Below are 20,516 nucleotides of genomic sequence, written 5' to 3'. Positions count from 1 at the left end.
GACTCCCACATTCTTCACTTTTCCCTTTCTAATTCGTAGCCTCTGCTCTCCTGCTGCTGCGACCATGTCACCCCACTGTACCTGTTTAAAGCCTTCCCTTTATTGTTCTCTTTTTCTGCATTATGTTGAAACTCCTCATTCTCAGTCTTATAATTTATAACTTCTTCCCTGGCTATGACATTTCCTTATACTGCTTCCTCCCAAATCTCTTTGCTAAGCACTCTATTTTATATTCCACTCTTGGCTTTGTACTTCATTTCACATTGCCCCCACAGATAGACTTGCTTCCCACTGATTGTGCAGCATGCAGCTTTCCCTCCCTTCATTAAATGTCCTTTTCTACACTTCCTTGTCTTTCACTTGCTATAAAAATATTTTACTTGTGTTTAGTTCTCTCATAACTCCTTGGGGCAGGGACCTCACTATGTGCACCTATGGCGCTCCATAAATAATAATAAACAACATTCAGCAACATGTTAGGATGATAGTGAAATAGTCAACTGACCTGTTATTCAATTATATCCATCAAAAGTTCTGCTTGCATGTATTTAAGGCAAGGCACAGCTACACCCTTTTTCTTACATTTTTCATAGATCAGTATGGAAACCTAACCAGTGATGATTTCAGCAGGCCAAAGCCCAAACCACTAGACTTGCCAAGACAATCATAGAACCTCTAGTAGATCTGTTAACACTTTGTATTTAGTTTGTCCATCATTTTTTAGGTCACAGCATTCCTTTATTCCATGAAAAATCTAATTATTTCCCATTAATGCACATTTTCAGTTCCGATCAAACCAAACAAAAATTCAAAATATGCTCCAGGTACAAGCAAACATTATAATTGGGTGTATTTATTTTATTTTTTTTAAACTATGTTAGTTAATATGCATACTAAGGGATGCTCTCCAGCGTTAGGTAAATTATTGGTGCTTTTGATCAGCTAAGATTCCAGACTCTGCAAATTACAGTTAGCCATTGGAAGTATTTTCGATGTCAGGTCAATAAAAACACTAGCGCAGGTCTGATTCCATCTCAGAGAGGACTGTGGTACAGAAACGATGTACACCGGCCAGTATGTTACATTTAAGTAGGTATAGTTTTGATTTGGAAAATCTCTCAAAGTGTGAATAGAAAAGTATTAGTCTATATTAATCCTAAGGGTGTGAAAAACACATAGCTTACCTGTGCAAGAAGGTAAAGATGTCCATTCCCCATCAATACATTCTATTTTTCCTGATCCAATCATTTTAAAACTGACGTCACAGTCATATTCCACTGAGTTGCCATGCTGATATTTCTCATGAAGTTCACTGATAATATTCCCATTGGTAATGCTGGGTGGTAGCCCACAAGCTTTGGTTTCCTCTAATACAAAGAGATTATATCTATACAGTTGTTACCATTAAAAATAGACGACAATAAAAAATGAAAAAACCCAAATTCACTGCTTCAAGTGGAGAAGCTGACCAATGAATTAATTAACCTTATATCTTTGGAGATTTGGATTCAAATTCTACTTTAGGTCACAAGTGGAAATGAGTGCCCTGAGTTCAACCTATTACCACTTCACACAACTGGCAGTTTCACTAAAATCAAAATGGATGGAAACAAATTCACAGTTTCAAATGGGAAATGAAGGCACAGTGGGTTAGTAAGTGAATTGGCATGAGGATAGATGGGGTAGTTCATCATGGGATAGAAACCAGCATCCAGAAAGAGCCCACAGAAGAGCTTATGAGTATTGAAGAGCCTGATTTACCAATAGGTATCCTGCTTAAATAAGCCTAAGGGAAATATTTACCTTTACATGTCGGAGATGCTGGGAACCATCCAAAGTAATAGCATTGAGAGGAGTCGGGTCCCACTCTTGTGTGATTTTTTGCACAGGAAAAAGTTACCACATCTCCATTACCATATTTAGCTTTCGGGGGGGAAACCTCGCCATTGGACAATGTCAACATTTCACATTCTATGGCTAAAGATGGTGGTGAGGAAAGGAAAGAAAATATATTATAGCCAATGTTTCTAGGGGAAAGTATTTAAAATACAAAAGATTTAAACAAAATGGGTTGATCAAAAACCAGTTTTAAACCATGGAAAGGCACCCATTGATTTGGATCAGGGCTTTGGTTAGCACCAAGAACAAGAATCTTGCTGAACAAACTGGGAATTTGTAAAAGAGTAAGAATTCCTTCTAGGGTGTGGAAAGAAAAGAAGGCAAGCATGAAAAAAACAGTACAATAGGATATAATTGGGAGGGGAAAAAAAGACTTAACCAAATGAAGGGGTGGCTTTCCATAATCTTTTCCCCACATTCTATGAATTTAAATATAAATATTGTTGCAAGTAATTTAGAAACTGGTAGTTTTCATAGACACAAATTCTTACTCAGCAAAATCACACTTGGAGTACTCCAAATAATCAGTTAATGATGCTGGCCTTTCAACCTGGATTGTTATTTGGTCATGACTTAAAATACAACTACTACTTGTTCAAAGTTTTTGTAAGATTTGTTTGTCTTTCATAGTACAATAATAATTCTGCAGTTTCCAGTGCTCTGATTACCTCTTATTTCCCAGTGGTTTCATTACTTTTGAATTTAATCTGGACCCTGTTCGAATCAGAGCTGCTCCAGCCAGAGTCTGGTACAGACAGATGCGGCTAATGCCAAGGAGACCACGAAGCTGTCAATTCCAGCAGATCTGGATCTGTGCAGAGCAGAGATACCCCAGCCCTCCAACCCTCCTCAGACTTCCCTCAGAGCCTGACCCAGGGGGTGGTATTTATTGTTCGTATTGCAGTAGTGTCTGGGATGCCCAGTCCAGGCCGAGAACCCCACGGCACCAGACGCTACACAAACAGCCAGTCCCTCCCCGTAGAGTTGACATGTAAGTACAATATTTATATTCCAATGGATTTATTTTATAAATTATCTGGTAAAAATGAGAAAGTAAGCCATAAGTAATAGTGGACTTTTTATATCTGATTTTGTAAAGAGGTAAAATTTGGGGGTTCACAAAACAAATCCGACTCCTGAAAGGTGTACAGTAATCTGGAAAGGTTGAGAGTCACTGTTTTAGACTATGAAGAACACTCTTTCCTGGGGATTGCTGACTGAATGCAATGAATGATTCTTGACTGTCCCAGCAGACATGAACAATTCCCACCCAGACATTATCCACAATGTAAGCTGCACCTAAATCAGAGATATTTAAATTAGTACTCAAAACAGCAAACTATAAGTCAAAGGAATTTGTTCCACAGAGTAGTAGTTTAATTAAAACAAAACAAAAACACCTTACCAAGACATTGGGGCTCAGGAATCCATCCATTTATGTCACACACTGTATAACCTGTTGTGATTTTATTTACAGTTTGGTATCCATCTGCACATTCATATTCCAGTATTTCTTCAGGCAGAAACACCATTTGATCTGTGTGGAAATTAATATTCTCGAAACGAGGCTTTTCACATGTTTCTGTAGAATTAGAGAAATTTAGTTATTTTTCTTAATTAGAAACTCTGGCATTCTAAAGCATCTTCCTTATATGTACCTTTGTGAATTTGGGCCTCAGTATAGTAAACAATTCAAATTCTACACACAGTATCACACATTATATCTCTTTAATTTTTCTTTAGGAATATGTGGCGGTGAAAGGAAAGTGTTCATAGATTTAGAAGGCAAGGCTAGAAAAAAACATTTAGGCAATAAATATATACCTGTATTTTGCATGCTTGCTTCTTACATAATTCCCACTAATGTTTACCAGACATGTTTGTCTTCGAAAATCTACAGTGATAATAGTGACTCAAACCTTTCCTTTGAGAGTCAACACTAATGCTCTTAAAATTCAGAAATCTTCCTAATGTCTAGCATAAAGGTTTTTCTTCCTTGGATTCAGGCCATTGCCTTTTCCCTACCATTTGAGACTGTGAATATAATTCCCTTCTTTCAGTTGCTGTACTATATAGTGTTTCTGTGGATGTTACAGTTTGGTTGTAGTCATGATCCCTTGAGTCATCTGTAAGGGCTAGATTCTGCTCCAGTGTAGGGAAGCCAGGGAACAGATTCTCTGGTTTGGTCCAGCTATGCTCAGCAAGGAACCGGATCAGGGGGTTGAACAAACGTGACTTCAAGCCATCCTTCCGCCTTTCAGATCTTCAGGTTGCTCCTCCTCCTTCAAACTATCTTATGCTGGTTACCTATGGCCCCAAAAGGCCATTTCAGCTGCCAGAAGAGCCAGGACATCCCAGTTATGATGTCTTTTCCTTAGTCACACTTCATACCCGGGGGGAATTCCAACCAGCTAACTATTTTTCTGGCTGTTTTCTGCAGTCAGAGCTATGCCAAGCAGATGGAACAGGAGGAGAATTGGACCTCATACGTATAAAAAGGCAAAGATAGGAAGCAGCATACAACAGTAAATAAGGAGTTCTCACTGCATTAAATTATGTGTCCCTAATACTTAGCCCTGTTTTATCCCATTGGAGGGTCTTGTCCTTGTTTACCAACCAAACTAATCCATGCTTTGGCACTGTCATGTTCACTGCCTTTATTTTCAAATCATAACATTCATGAACACCACAAAAGTCAGACATTTCCCTACTGATTTCCAAATGAGTCACAAAGTGCAGGGAATCTCCTCCCTGTAGAAACATGAGTGGACTGGAAATATGGGAGACTACTTAATAAAGAGCCATGAATCCAAAGGAAGGTTTATTAATTTATTGAGCCAATTTTGTAGACTATTCTGTGTGAAACACCCCTGTGTGGTAGAACTATTGCAGGTGCTATCGTATGGGATACCACTTTGCAGAACCAGAACTACAAACAGCTTAAAGTTCATGTATTTCAGACAGACAGATAATGTAAATGGGATTTACAGGTCTTGGTAGCTAAGCTGTTTATTTAATAGTCTTCTCTGTGCGATGGAATGGACTTCATTTGAAAACAAATGATAAGCAAGTTCTTTTATGCACAAAGGTGTTCTGTGTTTGTGGATACTAATAGGGTAAAAAGAGGAATAGCGAGGAAATAAGGCAGCCTGGAATAAAAGGAAGAGAGGACCCCCACTTGGACTGGGTTAATATTGGAGTTATTGTCCCACAAATGTGGGAGATTTAATTGTCCACTTTAATCACCATATTTCCTCTCATCTTCAGAGAAGGGACTCCTGAAACCAGAGGAAGATAACTAACATACCTGAAGTGACAACAATTGGAAGAAAGTTTTTAAAATTTTGTGCTCTGATGCTTTTACATAAAATGTATGTCTTTATGATTTAAATACTGATCAGTCAATGGTAAGTTATTTTATTTATGATGGTAATACTTCCCTCAAATAGATTAATTTTGTCCAGTCATAGTAAGACATAACCCAAGGAGCATCAGCTTTGTAAGTTTCCCCACATGAAGCTGCAAGCTTCTCCCCATACCTGAACATGGTGCTCATCCTCTAGTCAGGAAAAAAGGAGCAATATGACAAAGTAGAGAGTTCTTCGATCATTAAATTACTCACTAATGCACTTTGGTAAAGGAGTCCATCCTCCTTGAAGGCACTGTGTCTTCCCCACAGCATTTCCTTCTGGAGTCGTGTAATCAATCTGACACCGATATGTTGCTTCCTCATTTAAATTAAATTTGGTCCTACTTTGATAGAAATAACCATTCTGTATCTCAACTTTTTCACATATTTCTAAAATAGAGAGAGTATGACATTACCTCAAGATAAATACTGTTAATTAATGTGCTTTTCATAAGTATAGGGTGACCATGAGAAGAGGTACACCTGAAATGAAATGGAGAAACACCATTTAAAAACTTTTTGAACAATAAGTTCCTTCATACTTTTGGACAGTGGGAGGAGAAGGTAAGAAATCAGATTTCAGAGTAACAGCCGTGTTAGCCTGTATTCGCAAAAAGAAAAGGAGTACTTGTGGCACCTTAGAGACTAACCAATTTATTTGAGCATGAGCTTTCGTGAGCTACAGCTCACTGATGAAGTGAGCTGTAGCTCACGAAAGCTCATGCTCAAATAAATTGGTTAGTCTCTAAGGTGCCACAAGTACTCCTTTTCTTTTTTTAAGAAATCAGAGTACATATCAGTGGTTCCTATCTCTCACAATCATTCCTGATACTGACTTCTCAAAGCGAATCTAAAAGATGGTTGGACTGAAAATGGTCATTTTGATTCTGACACTGACAGCTCTTATTTTGTGAAAAAAGTTCTCTCTTTTTATTGTATGTGCTGTATGTATAAGTAATTTGGTGAAGCAGCTTCACAGTTTCATGCACCTGAGAAATCATAAGGGGCTCATCAGTGAGAAAGAAAGTGATAAAACATCACACAGATGTTATCACTAAACCTGCCTTCTTCAGAGACAGCCTCTCCCACTGCAATATTTCCACAGTTGTGATCAATAGAGCATTCATGCTAGACTTCCTCAGTTTAAAGGAGAGGGTGTTGGTAGCAGGGCATTATCCTGGAGGGGCATTCAATTTTGGAATTCACTCTCTCCCTGAATTTGCTGACCTCCAGGATACACCGCACAGCCCATCCATTTTCTTGGGCAGTTGGGGAGAGTAGAGATAGGGAGGGAATGAGGCTTTGAGGCAGGATGTGTTTGCATGGCTGAATTTTGTTATGGACGTTGATGACTCAATTTTACACATGCTATCTTAATTGATGTTCAAGCACCCGGAGCTACCAGACAAATTGTGCAAGCCACTCCATGGAGGAATGGGAGGCAGAGGGGCAAGGTGGAGCCATGGCTTTAACCCACTTTGCAACACCCAGAAGTGCTGACTAGGTATAGACAGAGGAACATGCTTCATTATCCCAAAAGATGGTGTAATGCACACACAACTCATGCCTGGTAGAGAACTGGAGGAAAGATAGGATTTCCTGGAGCACAACTGCTGCTGGATTACTTGGCATCCACACTATCCCCAACACAGACCAGACCAAGTGGCTAAATGTCACAATTTATCCATATCAGGTGGAGCTAAGAGTAACATATTTTATTAAATTTACCCGATACCCTAGATGATAAAATCCCATTTATAATTGCTTCTAACTTTGTTAGACTTTAACCATTTGGATTGAAATTGTCCATGTCTGGTGTCTGCCCCAGCATCATTTTTTGTTTTGTTTTGAAAAGTTTAAGCTGAAATGGTTTTGCTGTTTCAGAGACTGATGTTTGAGTAAAATATTCTGTTTTATCCATGGTAAGTTATTGTTAGAGTTGTTTTGTTGAGAACCTCTAGCACTTCCATGGTTTGGAGCAGGGACTCAAAATTTGGTTGTGGGGTCCACCTGGTGTCAAAGATATACCTTTTGCTGTCCTCAAAAAAATGCACCCAAATTTGGCCATGTTATAAACCTATGAAAGACAGAAAGTCACAGTTTGTACAGGTTTGGAGCTTGATTATTCTCTGAAGATTCCATCTGTACTGAACATGCTCAAGCCCAAGTTGGCAGGGGCTGAGCAGAACTTTCATTGCAATTGCGTCTCTTGGCTCTGAGGGGCCACACTCATGCCAAGCACCGTGACTGTGGGTATGCCTACATAAGAGCTGGAAACTTGTAAATTCTAGGATGAAGAGACATACTTTAGCTTTAGCTCCAATCAAACTAGCACATTAAAAATAGGAGTACTGTGGGGGTGGCACTTGGGGTGGGAACAGCATGCAGAGCCCCCTGGCTGCCCCTACACATAGGAACCTGAGGGGGGACATGCCATCTGCTTCCCAGGAGCGGCACTGAGGCTAGCAGGGAGCCTGCCAGTCCCGCTGTGTAGCACCGCCAACTAGACAGTCAACAGTCTGGTCAGCAGTGCTGACCAAAGCCCCCAGGATCCATTTTTGATCCCTTGGTATTCTGATAAAAAAAACAGACACCTGGTCACCGTACATACAACAAACAGGGGTGATAGCAGTCAGGGGCTTGGTGAAGAACTTTGAAGGTCACTGCAATATGATTGCACAGTTACTCAGGTCAAAAATGTGCATTGTCATGACAAGTCACCTGCTAGGATTGGTATTTTTGTGTTTATTTCAGGCAGATGATAATAGTAATATGTCTACAGGTTTTTAATGATCTGCTCAATAGAACATGACTTTTGCTTACTGTTAGAGGTACATCTTGGAGTAGGTGACCAGCCATTCTTTGTGCATGTAATTTTGGCTTGCAGATATTCAGGAAAACACCCATATGAAATTTCATCACCTTCTTTGTAGGTGGTCCAATAGTTAAATATAAATTTACCATTTTCCAAATGACCAGGAGAACACTTTTCTAAAGAAAAAAAAGATTAAATTCGGTTAGCAAATGGAAGTCAGGCATTTAACAAATAAAAAACAAAACAAAACAAACCCCTCTCTTCAAAACTAGCTATTTATTTGAAAAAAAATCTTTCAAATAAGACCTTCTTGCTGCATAGTACTCTCGTACTTTATACTGAAAAGACCTTTATTTTCAAATGTGAATCAAAGAGCTTGATTTTTCCACCAGCCTGAAACTTGTGATATCAACTGTGCACAGGTGTAAACAATTGCACAAGATGCAAGGCAATGAAGAATTGGGTCACACAGGCCAGATTCTCAATTGGTGCAAAACAGCAAGCTCCATCAACCTCAATGGAACTACACTGATTTACACCAGCCAAAAAATCTTGCCTAATATACTTCTTAAGTAGTGGTGTCTGCACAGATTCATTTGTAGCATTAGCCTCCAGAAGATGTTATCAATCATATTATTCCCTCAAGGTATTTTATTTACAGGTATCACTATGATGCTCATGGAATCTGTTTATTAAAACAAAAAGCATCTTTACAGAATCCAAATGATACAGGCAATGAAACACCATGTAGGGAAATAGATACCATTGCTGTTGATTGGGTTTGTGTTCAGGCTCAGGCACTAGCTGAAAAGTTCCATTAATCCAAAATAAAAACCAAAGTCAGGCACAATGGGATGGTTTAAATCATGCTATTGTGATGGAAATCACATCATCAGCCCTGGATAAACAAGGTGACAGGAGAAGGCTGACAGCCAAAGGAAGTCTCTCTTACTTTCCTTCTCCCCATGCTCAGTCACTGGAGTACCATGATGAAGTGTAAAGGTAACTGTGTTAAGCCCTCCAAACTCAATTCACGTTTGTTCCTTCAGCAGATTGAAATGTATTATTCAGACAGGTTTGGGTTTGGGCTCTTATTAGGGTTGCCAGTTTTGGTTGGACGTATGTCTGGAAGTTTCATCAGATGACATACTCTTCAATTAAAGATTAATCTTTAATTCCTGTAGACTCAAGAGCAATCTGGAGGGTTGGCAACCCTGGCTCTTATTCCTGCCACATTATGAAACCTGATTTTTTCCCCTTCCCAATATTATCTAGCAGCATAACACGGTGCTCTTGGCTAGGGGCATTTTTCCCTTTCCTCTGAGCTCTCAGGGAGATCTACCATTTCCCACTCATTAGTTATCACCTAAGGATCAAACTCTGAACCTGGTGAACTCAATGGCAGTTTTGTCATTGATGTCAGTGGAGGCAGGATTTTCCCTGAAGGCCTTAAGGCCTCATGGTAAATTACTGTGGATCCCATTACCACTAACTCAGACTAAGCCAGGAGTTTTGCTACAGAGCAACACAAGTTGCTCCCTCCTGCCAAGGGCTAAAGATGCTGCCTTCACAGCTCACTAAGCCTCTGACAGCCTAGGAGCAAAGAACAAGGTTCAGCATCAAAATTCTGATTCCCTGAATATTTGTTAACCTTTTTTCCCCACCCACTTCCATGAGCTATGAACGCCAGGAAAGTGTGACTGGCAATTACAGTGCTACTGAAGTTGTGGAGTACTTGTGACTTTGCATTTTCTGTCAGGACACTGCCTATACTCGGAAAGCCTCCCACTGTGTGTACCAACTGTCCTTCTGCTTCAGATCCCCCATTAAAAATAACTTGCCACAAGAGTCTCTGAGTCTTGTGACCTTGTACTAGAATTGTCATCCTGTGTAATATGTTAGTCTGAATTCAACTGCAAGATGTTTGGAAAAGTAACTGTTCTTTTTTGTGCTTTGTGAAGTCCTATGCACTGTTTTATTCACAACTCCACACTTAAGGTTGTGATGAAAATATTTCCATTACAAGCATTGTTTGGACCCACTCCTCTCTTTTAAACTTTTCATGGGAAGTAGCTTTTTCAAGGAGAAATTTTATAACTAATATAAGGTGGGTTCCCTGTCCTCCTCCCACTCTCCAAGAGGAGAATAAAAATTTTCAAACACCTAGATGTAAAAAGTGAGCCCTTTGTTAAAAGTAAAAATAAATAAATATATAAATAAATTAAATCAGATCAAAAACACACAAAACCCATTCACAATATTCCTGCCACTTCTAACTTGAAAATAAAACAAGCTACAAACTGAAAAATTCATACATAGGCAGATATTTATACATCCTCATGCCTACTTATTAGAATTTCAGTTTTCATACTAAAATGTCATTGATTGTGTTCACACCAACCAAACCACCCTGTAAAAGTATGATTGGGGGGGCATATAATTGCACTTTCTAGCTTCTTAGCACTTATAGTTTTAACTACTACTGAACTGCATTTTAAACTACTAGGAATGTGGGGAGAAGGAGGTGAGTCATATAGGTGCATTGAACTAGTGGAGTCTGGAGCAGGTCAGGGAGAGGCTTTGGTCATAGGATGTCTATTCAGTGCAGCTCCAGTATAAAAGCACATTTGGTGGCTAGTGAGCCTGCTAAGTTGGAGGGAAGCAGATCTCTCCTCCAGCAAACTTTAGCATCTTCACAGCAGGTGGAAAGGGAAGAGTAGATTGGCATGGAAGTAGCCAAGCAGAAGGGCTGGCCCTTGATTGGAGTCAGGTTTAGAATTAGGCTATATGCTGGGGACTGCAGCTGAACTGCAAGGGCACAGAAGAGGAGCAAGAACTTGCATCAGGCTGTGACAACTGGTAGGGTCAACAGAACTGGAGACTTTCTGTGTATATCTATACAATGAGTGGAAGCCCGCAGCAGCAGGCCTCGAAGCCTGGGTTGACAGACTCAGGCTCATGGTGCTCGCACTACCATGCTAAAAATAGCTGTGTAGATAGTGTGACTTAAGCTGGAACTTGGGCTCTGATGTTTTGAGGGGGGGGCGGGAGGGGGCTTCAGAGCCCAAGCTCCAGACTCAGCTGTAATCTCTATACAGGTATCTTTACTGTGGCAGTGCAACCTCTGCAAGCCCAAATCTCTTGCTACAAACTTGGAGATTCTCTGCCAGGGACTGTGTAGACGTACCTTTTGAGGGGACATGAAAACAGCTGGTCAGACAATAGGACATTCACAGGTGCTCCTTGAAAAATTATGCATAATATATGGATAAGACTCATAGATTACAGTTTTCTTCAACTGGCATTCAACATTTTCCACTTAAAATAGAAAGAATCTGGCTTTGTGCACTAATCTAGCTAATGCCCAGGCTTTCTCAAAGACTTTGTGGACTCTTAGGATTCTCTGCCTCTCCAGCTCTGCTCCCCAACCTCTCATTACCCCAATTAGTTACCCCTCTGTCATAACTATAAAGGGAAGGGTAAACCCCTTTGAAATCCCTCCTGGCCAGGGGAAAGCTCCTCTCACCTGTAAAGGGTTAAGAAGCTAAAGGTAACCTCGCTGGCACCTGACCAAAATGACCAATGAGGAGACAAGATACTTTCAAAAGCTGGGAGGAGGGAGAGAAACAAAGGGTCTGTGTGTCTGTCTATATTCTGTCTTGGCCGGGGATAGACCAGGAATGGAGTCTTAGAACTTTTAGTAAGTAATCTAGCTAGGTACGTGTTAGGTTATGATTTCTTTAAATTATCCTTCCTTTATATTTATGACACCCTCCCACCAGAACCAGTCTCCAGCTACCCAGACAATATACATCATCTGTGAGTGTGTCTCAAAAGGTTGATAGAGAATATTTGACCTGGTAGAGTAAGGGTGTGCAGGAGTTGGGGAACAAGATTTCTTTTGTTTCAGATTGTAATAGCATATCAACACTTCAAAATGTCCCTAATGCCTTTCCCAACCCTTCTGGGGATCGGGGGGTGGTCATGACCCTCTAATCAGGGACTATTTAGAAAAGCTGGACGTGCAAAAGTCCATGGGGCCGGACGAGTTGCATCCGAGAGTGCTAAAGGAATTGGCGGCTGTGATTGCAGAGCCATTGGCCATTATCTTTGAAAACTCGTGGTGAACGGGGGAAGTCCCAGATGACTGGAAAAAGGCTAATGTAGTGCCAATCTTTAAAAAAGGGAAGAAGGAGGATCCTGGGAACTACAGGCCAGTCAGCCTCACCTCAGTCCCCGGAAAAATCATGGAGCAGGTCCTCAAAGAATCAATCCTGAAGCACTTACATGAGAGGAAAGTGATCAGGAACAGTCAGCATGGATTCACCAAGGGAAGGTCATGCCTGCCTAATCTAATCACCTTCTATGATGAGATTACTGGTTCTGTGGATGAAGGGAAAGCAGTGGATGTATTGTTTCTTGACTTTAGCAAAGCTTTTGACACGGTCTCCCACAGTATTCTTGTCAGCAAGTTAAAGAAGTATGGGCTGGATGAATGCACTATAAGGTGGGTAGAAAGTTGGCTAGATTGTCGGGCTCAACGGGTAGTGATCAATGGCTCCATGTCTAGTTGGCAGCCGGTGTCAAGTGGAGTGCCCCAGGGGTCGGTCCTGGGGCCAGTTTTGTTCAATATCTTCAAATATGATCTGAAGGATGGTGTGGATTGCACTCTCAGCAAATTTGCGGATGATACTAAACTGGGAGGAGTGGTAGATATGCTGGAGGGCAGGGATAGGATACAGAGGGACCTAGACAAATTGGAGGATTGGGCTTTTATGTTATCCTCCATAAGCTAAGTTCAGAACTAAAAAGAAGAAGTTAATAGTATACTAATTATCCACAAGGTTTGGTTTGCTTACATTTCTTGATCAAATAAAGTGATGCGAACTACAGGGGAGATGCAAACATACACTCATACATTTCTCAGTGCTTACCTGAATGATCTAGAACCTGAGCTTTTCACCAAATGACGAATATCTGAGCAACGTTTTCCTGAATATTTACATTGCATTGAGACTGTATTTGACTATACCTATTGTCAACTGTGAAGCAGAGTGATCATTGTCTAAGCTTGCCTTTAAAAAATTGTCTTCAGTCAACTACGGCAGAAACAAAGTTTAATGCTCTGGCTACTATGTCAATTGAATGAGATTTATTTCAAACACTGTCATTTCAAGATACAATAACTGAATTTGCAGCTCTTAAAATTTGCAAGATGCCTGTTTAAATACACAGCATTTCATCTGACTCTTAATTTTCCATATTTTTATGTTTATCCAGGTAGTTTATTCTGTTTATTGTCTTTGATTTTCTTTTCATGATTATTCAGTAATATACATGATTTGTTGGTTGTCATAAGCACAGTACTTTTTTGCTTTTATTAATACTGTGTTCATAAATGAGTGGGGCTTCCACTCATTAATCTGGCCAATAGGAGAGTTGGGTTTTATTCCTGGCTCTGACACTAACTTGTGTGAATGTTGGCAAGTCATAACACCTTTCTGTGTCTTTCTCTTCCACCTTTTTCCTGTTTTGTTTATTTAGATTGCAAGCTGTCTGAGGGAGGGACTGTTTCTCATTGTGTCAGTACAAAGTGATGGGGATCCAATCTTGGTTATGCCTCAACTCACTACTGGAATACAACCAAATATTATTATTATTAATTTCCAGGAAAAATAAAAAAATATTTCTGAAGAATTTTTGTGTGTGTATATGAAGTACTACACACAATTATTCATTATGATAGTAATGGTTGATGTTTTTATTCGAAGAACATAATTTTATGATCTTGTGTAAGTGAGAATTAGGCTATGTTTATACACTAGCTATGTATCTAATATTTGTCTAGTTAGGGGTATACAGATTATTATTTGTATGATATTGATGTACCATACAATTTTTACAAGAGCCTACATCCCATTGTCACAACTGACTTGTTAAAGTTTCTTTCATTTGTAGTTTTGTATGATTTTGAAAATGACCAGAATTTGGCTAGTCTTTGTACAAATAAGAGGAAGGTTGTATAGACAGTTATTAGATTAAGTTATTTGATGGATGGCCTGAGACTGCAAAGTGGAATGATATAGAGGAGTCTTCAGCTGGCTAGTTAGCTTTAAATCTGCTTTATATGGCTAGAGGGTTGCAAAGCAGACTTAGCATGTGTCAGGATCACTAGCTGTAGGCCTCCATATTCAGAGCATCTGGCAGAGGCACTCCACCCTCTTTGCACCCAAAGAGCAGCCCTGAAAAAGGGATAACATATGCAGCCTAAAAAGTAATCTCCAGGGCAAGCTGCAAAAGTCTTCTAAGAAACAATATATTCCCATGCAGCAGGAGGAGTGTGCATATACGCATGTGCACACATGGGCAATGGCACAAAAGAGAAAAGAATCCCTATAGTTCTGTCACTCTCACAGGCAGTTTTCTTACAGCTGAATATCCCAAAGATAAAAGAATCAACTAAGCCCTTCCTCGTGAAGAAAATTTCACAACACAACCTACCCCTCCTCATAGGTCTCTCTCCACACAGGTTATTATTGATCTTTGCTCACCCTTTCTAAATCCACAAGATCCCAGTACCTTCCGCAAACACTCTCGCTCTCAGAGGGATACCAATTCCTACCCTATTCCCTTGTAAGAGAAACAGAAATGCTGGTTGAGGGATCAGCAATAAGGAGAAAGCAAAAAAGGAGGGAAAAAAAGAACAAAATACAAACAACCCCTCTGCAAATCCTACAACTGGTTTATTGAAGGCTTGTTCCAAGTATTGGCTCCTTCTAATGCTTTTGAATCCTTTTAAAGAGACACTCATGTCCTTGGGTGACAGTCTTTGCTGGGGGAGTCAAGGGGCCACAATGGAGCAACGTTGTAGTAACACCCACCCTCCCTCGCAGTCCTGGTTCTGTCCATTGCTGGATATAATTATTAGTTATAGTACAATAGAATTTTTAAGAAAATAATACAAACATATGTTTACTTACTAAGGCATTTTGGCGCAGGAGACCAGCCCGCTTTAGTACATCTGATCAGAGGCCACCTCTCCTCTCTTTCAGATACGTAACCATCAAGACATCTGTAGTAAATTGACACGCCCAACTGTGCTGGAAAGGCTCGTTCTTTGTAATGTTCATAATAGTCAGTTAATGCTCCATTTTCTATATGTGGGTAGTCACAGGGTCTCACTTTAAAAAAAGTTTAAAATGTATAATATTAGAAGGTGCACGTGGACACTAATTCAAAGAGGTGGAAGGAGAGAAGAACTCTTCCAGGTTACAGCCGCAGTTTACCCAAATTGTTCCACTGGAGCAGGAGATAGAGCTTTCACCTGGTAGGCAGGGTTTCCAGCCCCCAGAACCCACATGTTGTGTGGGATCTCTGCATGATACAAGGCCATCCACCAGTTGGCAAGAGAGTGTCATGGAGGTGACTGAATTTCCTCCACACAAGACAGGACATGATCCACATACTAAAGGTTCTCTTTATGTGCAGATCCAGATCTTTGGATTAACTCCATGTTTTCCAAGACATCTGTAGTCACATTATCAGAGAATTAATTTATAACACCATTGCTGAGCTCCAAATCCACTTACACCTCTTCCTGTTTTAAACAGCTGTCATTTGTTTGTAATTATCAAAGCCAAATTCTGAAGTCCTTGATAAGTTTTTACTCAGTCCCTACTCAACAAAACTCTTATTACAGCCACTGGGATTTTATCTGAAGAAAGATTGAGTAAACATTTGAGAAAGAACTTCTTGATTTTGCACAGGGAAAAGAACTGCCTGGAAGAATCTGTTGTACGCATTGTTGGTGTTGCCATGTCACTCCCAGGATATTAGAAAGTGAAAGTGGGTGTGGTAATATATTTTATTGGATCAGTTTCTGTTTGTGAGAGAGACAAGCTTTCAAGCTTACACAGAGCTCTTCTTCAGGTAGAGACTGACAGTTCAGAATAAATGAGGAAACAAAAATGGAGGGTACAAATCTAGGGCTGTGGTATATGTAAGTGACTCAGAATCCAATTATGATAATAGGTTTTTATTTTCTTTTATACCATTCATACACTCATGGTATCATGCTTGGATGCTATTATTTGGATGGATAAAACACAGCTACAAATGTTCCCTGTAGAAGGGTTGAGTCTAGCACATTTTGTCAAATAAATCATGATGTATATGTTAGTTGTATAGTTATTTAGAGCTCCATTCACTTATACCATATCATCTTATTTTCACAGGTGCTTTATCCAAGTCCATCAAAGTAAATAAGGAAAGTAAATAAATAAGTGTTATTTACTCCTTCTCATAACACAAGAACTAGGGGTTACCAAATGAAATTAAAAGGCAGCAGGTTTAAAACAAACAAAAAGAAGTATTTCTTCACACAACACAGTCAACCTGTGGAACTCTTTGCCAGAGGATGTAGTGAAGGCCAAGATTATAACAGGGTTCAAAAAGGAACTATATAAGTTCATGGACGATAGGTCCATCAATTGCTATTAGCCATGATGGGCAGGGATGGTGTCCCTAGCCTCTGTTTGTCAGAAGCTGGGAATGGGTGACAGGGTATGGATCACTTGACAATTACCTGTTTTGTTCATTCCCTCTGGGACACCTGGCATTGGCCACTGTCGGAAGACAGGATACTGTGTTAGAGGGACCTTTGGTCTGACCCAATATGGCTATTCTTATGTTCTTAAACTTTGTAAAAGGAAAAACCCCGCAAATATACCTGTTTGATTTCTGTTTACATTCTCAACTGCAGAAATTGTATAATCATTTTATAATAGTTTGGGCTTTAATATCTAAAAACATGTTAAAATAAAAGTAACTTACAGATACATCTTGGAATAGGTAACCAGCCATTCTTTGTGCATTCTGCTCTCCTCTCCCTAGTGTCCGTTTCAAAGTGAAATCCTTTATTACAGTCTACTCTGATTACTTCCAATTCTCTGAACACTTTCTTTTTGGGGTAGTAGGTTCCATTATTCACTGTTGGAGGATCACATCTAATTTCTAAACAGAAACAGATGAACAAGTTTAACAGCTGTAAAAATAACTTTATGCTGTAAGTACCCCCTTCAATTAAAATTATTTGTATCTTTCTCTTTTTTTTTGCTAGCTTTACTATCACTGTCATATTTGATCATCATCTGCATAACAATGGCATGGTGAGATTCCTATGAATTTGATGAAGTCTATAACTCTTTACCCATCTTCAGAAATTAGAGTATTTGCTTGGGGTAGTTTATTTTATTTTGGGGGTGAGAAGGAATCAGTTGCTGTTATAAGTGTCATTCTGACTATTGTGGAAAAACTTTACCAAAAAATGAAGCCTTGCAATGAGATCTATAGGTGATCACACTGAATTTGTCTAATCTCTTCTGGCAGTTCATTCCACACTACCTTCCTGTCATGTTTGGTTGGATGGAATAAGAGAGTCCAAGCTGTTAACATGACACTGTCATGGTACAACACAAACATGGTTCAGAGGTTTGAGTATAGTGCCCTGGGTCTGCTTAGTCCCATGGCAAACACACCATTAAAATCATGTTAACCTTTTAAAGACATAGTAAAAGAAGGAAAAACAGTTAAAGCATTTGAAATGTAAAGTTGCAAGTAAGGCTTTTATTTTAACAATATTCCTTATTCCCTTTCCCTTTAGCTATAGAGAGATTTTAGAAGGAAACCCCTCTGATGGACCATCTTTTTGACAGTATTAACGACGATAATAACTGGTCTTTATGAGGAAAAAAAGTTAGTTGAGATCGGCTGGAGCTTCCTGCTGCTACTGTTAAAGTCTGATCCTGCTTCCTTTAAGACAAAACAAGACAAACACACACAAAAGAGAAGAGAAAGGAATAGCAAAAATAGACAACACAGCTTCTGGTCTCTGGTGCTGACTCTTACTTGCAACTTCATTGTTGGAGAAAAACAAGCACAGTAAACCCCCTTATCAGGCACTTAGAGACCTGGAAAACTTGAACCAGCATCAGGCTGTTTAGGACATTGCTTTCAGCTGCCTTTCCGACACAGGCTCACAGTAGTGTTGCAAAATATACAGTCCCAGACAGGTAGACCAGACTTTTACTAAACAGAAGGCAAAGAGAGAGATAGAAAAGAGAATAAGGTGGGGGTGGAAGATGACACAAGGGAGGGAAGGACAGCAGGAACCAAAGTTGCACATCCCAGGTGGTATTCAGGATCTAGTTGGAGATGGTGAAGGTGGCGATGTCTTCTGTGTCCATCTCTCTGTCCCAGTCTCATCAGGGCATCTTTCAGGATCAAGATGAAGGCCCAATGGTGTCATAGTATCCCAGGAGATGGTGAGGGTTGCAACCCTGATGGTGGAATCTCACTCCTTCCAGTCCACCCATCTCCCACTCAGCCTGCTAACTCTTTCTGAAGATTTTTTTAAGGCCCCTCTCAAAGGGTGTTTGTTGAGCTACCTGTTGTTCCGCACTGTCTGTCCCATTTGCGTATTCATGCACACAGTCTGTTTCTTTTCCCCACGTGTACCTTTAATCTTTAGATTCCAAGCACTGCCGAACATAGCACAGGCATGTGTCGGAAAGCTCCTTCCAATTACATATCTTCCCTTTACTGAGCTTATTACCATTATCTCAAACCCAGCCCCCAGTGTCAACAATCCCCCCAATCCTATAATCTTCTCATTGATTAATTATTAGCAAATCCAGAGATCCTCACATCATCCTCTTAAATGATCCCACTGGCTAAACCAAACAAGGAGTTGACAAGCTGCAATGGAAAATGTGTCCAGCTTTCATTGGCTGGAAGGATGTTACCTTAATGTAGGACATTAGAGTCTATAACAGTAGCCACTGAAGTCAGGAGATGTTGATGCCTGTAATGTGACAGGCTATTCATTTTTGAACCCAAGAGCAATCAGGAATCTCATGTGGTTTTAGTGGCTCTTTTTGCATTTTTCTTTCTGTACTGAGTGTTTCTGTAGCACTGTTTTGTTGGGGAGTGGACACTTTTTGAACAGTTGTTCTTAGACTGGAGCTGGTTAGGTCAGCTGTCCATGTCCACTCTGTTCCCAGCAGACTACGTCGGTTGGCAGGTAGGCACTTCATTGTTTTACAATGGAGTAAGAATGCCTAACAGATTGAGGGCAAGATACCATGCTCTAAAAATAAACTAAGCCGAATAAGCGCCTTCAGTCTCTCACTGTAAGGCATTTTTTCAAGATCTCAGATAATTTGTGTGTCTCCTTTTTGCTTCCTTTCCATTTTTCAACATCCTTTCTAAAATGTTGACACCAGAACTGGATGCAGTAGTCTCAGTAGTGGTCTCACCAATGCCTTTTGCAGAGGTAAAAAACACCTCCATACTTCTACTCACTACTCTCCTATTTATACATTACACAAGGATTGCATTAGCCCTTTTTACGATAGCATCACAGTTCAGTTGTTTTTCCACTATGATTCCTAAATCCTTTTCAGAGTCACTGCTTTCCAGGATACATAATGATGTATTTGTATTATTGTAGTACACTGAAGCATTAGTTGTGTACCAAGACCATAGCTATCTAGCTAGATAAAAGTAACAGAACACACAGTATAAAATGAGCAAAAGCTGACCTTTACAAAATGGTTTTGGATTCCATCCATATTCCGTACAATCTGCATCAGATCTTTCACCAAATGTATATCCTAGATTACAAGTAAACTGCAATCGTTCATTCTCCCTATAAACTCTCTTTGGAGTCATTATATTTCCATTATTAATTCTTGGTGGTTCGCAGGTTACCTCTAAGGACAAAAGAAACAAAATTTAAAAAAAAAGAAAACAGTTGTGATGCCTGACTAAGAAAACACCCACTAGAAAATAAATACAAAATTTCATTTTGACATGGCTGTTTTAAAATTATGTTAATCGGGAAATAGTAAATCTGTGTTTCAGCATAGAATTTAAGTCTCTGTGTAAAATATAAAAGCCCATCTAGACCCAGGGATAGATTTCATGAATCTTTCTTTGGAACTTCAAGACATATTTGCAATTTGGGGTAAATATACAGAAGACAAAGTCAGCTCAATGGCATAAAAGCAGCAGCACTCTAACAGCAGCTTTAAAAACCAACATATTTAATATCAATCTTCCACATTTGAATTATAAGAAGTAGGGGGATGCCAGAGCTGCAGAAGTTAGCCCAACAGTGTGAATAAGTGATTAATGTGCTTGTCATCTGTCACACATCTCCTAAATAACACTTCATAATCAGTTAACATATAAACAAATTAATGACTCTGAAAACTCACTGGGTTCAATATTAAATGGAAATATTATGTTAAGAAATCTTTTCAAAAGCAAGTATGTCTGGTGCAAGTACATTGGTAAATCAATCCCATACTATGATCTCTATTTACAAAACAA

At 39.7% G+C, this 20,516-nt stretch overlaps 1 protein-coding gene across 1 annotated transcript in view; it reads right to left on the bottom strand.

The window, feature by feature from the left end:
- Positions 1 to 20,516, bottom strand: part of LOC125641680 (complement factor H) — an 83,083-nt gene that overhangs the window by 43,307 nt on the left and 19,260 nt on the right. The window contains exons 6-13 of the mRNA XM_048861985.2: positions 19,724 to 19,894; positions 16,956 to 17,135; positions 15,104 to 15,304; positions 8,132 to 8,299; positions 5,522 to 5,698; positions 3,305 to 3,481; positions 1,804 to 1,977; positions 1,185 to 1,367 (exon numbers count right to left, since the gene is read on the bottom strand). Of these exons, the coding sequence (XP_048717942.2) occupies positions 1,185 to 1,367; positions 1,804 to 1,977; positions 3,305 to 3,481; positions 5,522 to 5,698; positions 8,132 to 8,299; positions 15,104 to 15,304; positions 16,956 to 17,135; positions 19,724 to 19,894 (1,431 nt within the window). The remainder of the gene's footprint in view (positions 1 to 1,184; positions 1,368 to 1,803; positions 1,978 to 3,304; positions 3,482 to 5,521; positions 5,699 to 8,131; positions 8,300 to 15,103; positions 15,305 to 16,955; positions 17,136 to 19,723; positions 19,895 to 20,516) is intronic.

Source organism: Caretta caretta, chromosome 8 (genome assembly GCF_965140235.1).
Source record: "Caretta caretta isolate rCarCar2 chromosome 8, rCarCar1.hap1, whole genome shotgun sequence".
Lineage (NCBI taxonomy): Eukaryota > Metazoa > Chordata > Testudines > Cheloniidae > Caretta > Caretta caretta.
This window is presented reverse-complemented; position numbering and strand designations above follow the sequence as displayed.